At 41.6% G+C, this 5,780-nt stretch overlaps 1 protein-coding gene across 1 annotated transcript; it reads right to left on the bottom strand.

The window, feature by feature from the left end:
* Positions 1–227: 227 nt before the first annotated feature.
* Positions 228–2,296, bottom strand: LOC144805694 (uncharacterized). The gene has a single exon (XM_078672200.1). It carries the CDS (start codon positions 2,063–2,065, stop codon positions 1,079–1,081), a length of 987 nt encoding a protein of 328 aa, XP_078528326.1. The 5' UTR covers positions 2,066–2,296; the 3' UTR covers positions 228–1,078.
* Between the last annotated feature and the right edge of the window lie 3,484 nt (positions 2,297–5,780).

Genomic DNA, 5,780 nt, shown 5'->3' on the forward strand with positions numbered 1-5,780 from the left:
TTAACCTTGAACACTTTGTGCAGATTTGAGATCGCAGTATGAGTCTAGAGATATGAAAAACAGACCGTTCTCATGTGAAGGAAAAGCAAGCAGTTTGTCTTTATAAAAACAGAGACATGTAGTGTCATGTGCAAAAGCAGCAAAATGGTGTTTTTGCAACTAACTCACTTATTCTAATATAGCAATGTGTGCAGGCAGAATCGTATTTATCACTTCTACAGGTAGCATGAACAGGAACACTTGGATGTTTTTCTTTGTAACTCTTCATCGCCAAATAAAAACCACCAGTGTTTCTTTTCTTTTATTCCACATTGAGCTAGTCTCCCAGTGGATTTCCTGTTATATCACGTTGTTTTTTCTATGTGTGCCGAAGTGAACAATCACTGGGAACAGACACTTTTAATATTCTACAGATCATTGGTTTTCTTCTTTTCTTCTAGTCGAGTCTTCCTTCATCTGGTATTTGAATATCCCACATAATTATATACTTGTTCCTGTAATTCCTTCATCTCACATTAACTGCACTGTTCTGCTCCTGTCTATGTCCTCAGATGAGTCAATATTATTGTTAATGTTCTTAAGTTCTTTTTGAATTCACTGCATCTCTAGGATTAATTCTAAGTGAGTTAAATGAAGGTGTGTGTTCGCTGAGGCTATGTAGGATCAGAAATTGACAAAATCTTGGCACACTTTTAGTGCAATTGTAAGGTTTACCCCAGGTGTGTTCGCAATTGACAAAATCACTTCTAACATTCATTGCAATGCTCATTTTTACTCTGTGTGTGTTAGTTGATGTATCCGTAGGTTTAATAACTGACTGAAGATATTCACACATTCACTGCACCTGAAAGGATTTTTCTCTGTGTGCATTAACTGATGAATCCGTAATGCGAAAGATTTCCTAAAGGTACTTCTACACTCACTACAGTTGTATGGTATTTACAGAGTGAGTGCAAGCTGATGTCTGCATAGGCTTGATAATTGACTACATTTCTTCAGACATTCATTGCACTTGAAGGCTTTTCTTCTGCGTGTGTTCGCTGATGGCTGTTTAGGATTGATAATGGACTACAGCTTTTCAAACATTCATGGCATTTAAAAGATTTGTTTCCCCTTTGTGAGCTCGCTGATGATTTCTTAATGCTGAAGAGTAAGTAAAACTACTTCCACATTCACTGCAATTGTATGGTTTTTCCCCAGTGTGTATTCGCTGATGTCTGCGGAGGTTTGATTGTACCCTAAAACTACTTCCACATTCACTGCAATTGTATGGTTTTTCCCCAGTGTGTTTTCGCTGATGTCTGCGGAGGTTTGTTAACTGACTGAAGCTCTTAACACATTCACTGCACTGGTATGGTTTTTCCCCTGTGTGTGTTCGCTGATGTGTTTGGAGTTCTGCTAACGTACTGAAACTCTTCACACATTCATTGCAATGGTAGTGTTTTTCCCCTGTGTGTGTTCTCTGATGTGTGTGGAGGCTTGATTGTACCCTAAAACTACTTCCACATTCACTGCAATTGTATGGTTTTTCCCCAGTGTGTATTCGCTGATGTCTCCGAAGGTCTGTTAACTGACTAAAGCTCTTTACACATTCACTGCACTGGTATAGTTTTTCCCCTGTGTGTGTTTTCTGATGTGTGTGGAGGTGTGATAGTACCCTAAAACTACTTCCACATTCACTGCAATTGTATGGTTTTTCCCCAGTGTGTATTCGCTGATGTCTCTGGAGGCCTGTTAACTGACTGAAGCTCTTTACACATTCACTGCACTGGTATGGTTTTTCCCCTGTGTGTATTCTCTGATGTGTGTGGAGGTGTGCAATTTGATTGAAGCTCTTTACACATTCCTTGCAATGATATGGTTTTTCCCCTGTGTGTATTCGCTGATGTGTTTGGAGATGTGATAACCGACTGAAGCTCTTCACACATTCAGTGCAATGGTATGGTTTTTCCCCTGTTTGTATTTGCTGATGCTCTTTTATGGTTTCTAATTGGCTAAAGTTCTTGACATATTCAGTGGAATTGCACGATTTTTCTCCTGACCGTGTTTCCTGAAGGGTCAGCATAGTTAATAAACTACTTGCATTATTTTCACATTCCCTGTATGTGTGTTATATTTTGGACGCGTGTTTTCCGATTTAACAATAAAATACAAGACTCACTAAATACCTGCCACATTCATAATATCAGTAAGGCTTCCTTGTGGGTGATTGCATCTTTAGATTGGATAATGGCTTTGCCTGCTTGCGTGTAAAGCTTAATCTTCCTTCCGGTAGGTGCAAATTGGGATAATACTCTGTACTTCAGAGAGCAGATCTCCGCTTTCCTTTAGCCTTCAGTTGTTAGGCTCCACTTCATTGTGCTTTTCCCTGGTGCCTGCGGTTTGGCTAGAAAGTGTTTGCAATACACCTAGAGCACTGAATGCTGGTCTGTTGCCAGTTTAGATAGCGAAGCACTGCTCTAGCCATATCATGATGGTGAAGCGACTCGTAATGTGTACAGCTACTCCAAAGAGTGTCCCGGGGCAAAGCACAGGTCAGAAAAGAAAGCAAATCTGTTTGTTTTCAACATGGACAAAAAGCCAAGTTTTCAACCTTTTTTAAACATTTTCATGTTGCTAACAGCTCAAAGCTGAAGAGGGAGTTTTTTCCAAGCTATGGACCCCAAATAGACACGAGACCTTCCTCCAACTCTCATACCGGCCTCATGATCAAAGCTGGTGTTGGACGCTTGTTTATACAGCAGGTGGTTTGTCAGTTTTGTTGCCTTCATTTTGTTGAGGTCATTTCTTCGTCTTGGGGTATCGAGGTGCAGATCTCAGACTCGGACACTCACTGAATTGCCTTTGACTGCTTCTTCCTGGATCTGTCCTCTGCCTCTGATTGCACTGATGTTTTTGGAGCTCCTTATTTTTGATAATTTTTGCAGGTTTGATGTGTTATCTTCATTATTCCTAATCAATCCGTGCATTTAAGGCTTATTCTCTGTTGGATGTAAAGAAATGCAATATTACTAAATGCAAATGTAATAGAATGTGAATACACACTATTTAACCAGCTGTAGAAGACATCTCTTCTCTACCATATTTGAAATTTAGTAAGGAACATTTTACCATACATGGATATTTTATTAAAACTGTGGTTGAACATGTCACATCTTATTTACTTCTGAAAAGGCAGTGATTTACCATTATTCACAGAGTAACTTACTAAAGAAAGGGCAGCCACAGAGCACTCGTGCTACAGGTACAGTTTTGGGTAGATACACATGGACAAGATTTCATTTAAACAGAACAGATTGTGGAAAAAGAGAGGAATCAGGAAGCGCTGCCGTTAATTTAGTTTCAGGAAGTATCTACCAAAGGTAGCTCTTCAGGAAGTGTATAACAAAGGTAACTCTTCAGGAAGTATTTACCCAAGGTAACTCTTCAGGAAGTATTTAACCAAGGTAACTCTTCAGGAAGTGTATAACAAAGGTAACTCTTCAGGAAGTATTTAACCAAGGTAACTCTTCAGGAAGTGTACAACAAAGGTAACTCTTCAGGAAGTATTCAACCAAGGAAACTCTTCAGGAAGTGTACAACAAAGGTAACTCTTCAGGAAGTATTTAACCAAGGTAACTCTTCAGGAAGTGTATAACAAAGATAACTCTTCAGGAAGTATTTAACCAAGGTAACTCTTCAGGAAGTGTACAACAAAGGTAACTCTTCAGGAAGTATTCGACCAAGGAAACTCTTCAGGAAGTACACATGAAAAAGGTAATTCTTTAGGAAGTATAGATGACAAAGGTAACTCCAGACACCTTCTTCCACAATTCTTTCATGTTCACACTGGATCAGCTCAAATGCCAACTCCCGCCTTTACCTTGCAGCTCATTAAGGGCCTTACTACGAGTGCGGCGGCCCTCATGATCGCCATACTCACATGGCGGTCCAACTGCCACCATCCTGGCGGTCTGACCGCCGTATTATGAGTGTGGTGGTGAGACCTCCACAAGACCACCACCCCCCCAGGATCAAGGATCCCGCTGTGGAGGCGGTCTGCAAACACCCTGAATATGTTGGCAGTGCCAATGCCGACATCGCCGAGCATATTACGGTCTGCATATCCACCGTCCTTTTCATGGTGGGGATCCCACCATGAAAAGGATAAAGGACATGCAGGTAAGGGGGCCCTAACAGGGCCCGGCCGATTCTGCTCCTGGGGTTGCATGCGGGGGGCACGTGTTGTGCCACCCCATGGAATTGAACCTTGTTCCTGCACAGTGTGGCATGCATGACATGGTAAAGGAACGTGCTGCAGGCACTCTTAAGGTGGTGGTATGATGTTTAGGCTCTCTAATGAGCCTAATACAGCCGCCGCGAGACCGCTGCTGCACCGCCCACCCACCCTGGATTTAGGTCATAATCCGGCGGCGGGCTCTCAATGGGCTTGGGAGTCTGCCTGGTACCTTCGCAGTGGTAGTCTCATTGGAAGACCGCCACACTCGTAATAAAGCCCTAAGTCACCTTCAACACATTTTACAGCCCTCCTGGCTCAAGCATTTCTAGATCCTTCTAACCTGGAAGACTGGAGCATTATCCTGAGTTGAGGTGGATTTTCTATCAGCGTAATATATATCCATCTCCCTTGAACTATTGACTGATTCTGCCCTGAAAGACAACTTAAAAAGTGAGTCTTTAGTTCTTCCAAAAGTAGGTAAAGTTAAGATCCTGTTGTATTTCAATCAGCAGATCCTTTCAGGGCTTTCTGTGAAACAGAATGGGGGGCTGATTGCAAAGGCCCGTCTTTATATTGCGCACACAGATATGGCAAACAAACATTAAATCATGACATTTATTATTCAACGATATCATTCATTTATTCCTTATAGAGGATCCATCACAACCAATAATTTAACTGAAATATCCCTACATCCAACAGATGTGAGCATATTAATAATTGTTTTTGTTTTTCAACATTTACAAGATATTTGGCTTATTGTGGTCAGTCTGAAGGCCACGATGCTAGTTTGTGGCTCAACAGGGCTTTGGTAGAGCGGGAGGAGGTTTCTGCTGTCCACAGGTGAAGTCTCATTTCTCCCATCCTATATTTCTTTTATCCAGGTTTAACTCATTTCATGTCCTTCAGGTCCCGACTCCCCTCTGAGATTGTGCAGGAATAGACTAATTATAATGTCATACATTCCAACAAATGCCTTTACCACGCAAGTCTTTACCATGTATATGCCTTGACCACGTAACATCTTTCTTTCTTTCTCTCTCTCTCTTTCTTTCTCTCTCTCTCTCTCTCTCTCTATATATATATATATATATATTCGCCTTTTACACATTTTGTGATATCTTACTCTAATTCCTCATTTCTCTCACATTTTCACACAGAAATGTTGGCAGTTTTCAGCGTTAAAGTGAATAGATTCTCTGTGTTTCTGGATTTCATATTTCCCATAAAAACCAAAGAGGCTTCTTGTACTGAGGGCATGAGGGTACACGGGGGATAACCTCCAGACTGTCCTGTGGCTTGTCTTTATGGCTGCTCCCCCTTTGAGTCTCTATGGTTCGCAAGTAACCTTACCCAAGGAACAGGGCTCTTAACACCTTAATATGGTGTACTTGCAGCACATACAGGAGATCACCATATCTACCTAAATTTACCAAAAGTTATGAAAAGGCCTTGAATACAGGCACCTGTAATGCACCGAGCAGCCTCCTGTACATAGCTGTGTTCACATTCAGTCCTGTTAGGCACTGCCATGCTCCCCGATGGAACTTCCCACCACTGA

This window comes from Lissotriton helveticus (assembly GCF_964261635.1).
Source record: "Lissotriton helveticus chromosome 1_1 unlocalized genomic scaffold, aLisHel1.1 SUPER_1_unloc_19, whole genome shotgun sequence".
Classification (NCBI taxonomy): domain Eukaryota; kingdom Metazoa; phylum Chordata; class Amphibia; order Caudata; family Salamandridae; genus Lissotriton; species Lissotriton helveticus.

Excerpts from the sequence above, each read along its gene's own strand:
- LOC144805694 (XM_078672200.1), bottom strand. The coding sequence starts at position 2,065 with ATGCTGACCCTTCAGGAAACACGGTCAGGAGAAAAATCGTGCAATTCC.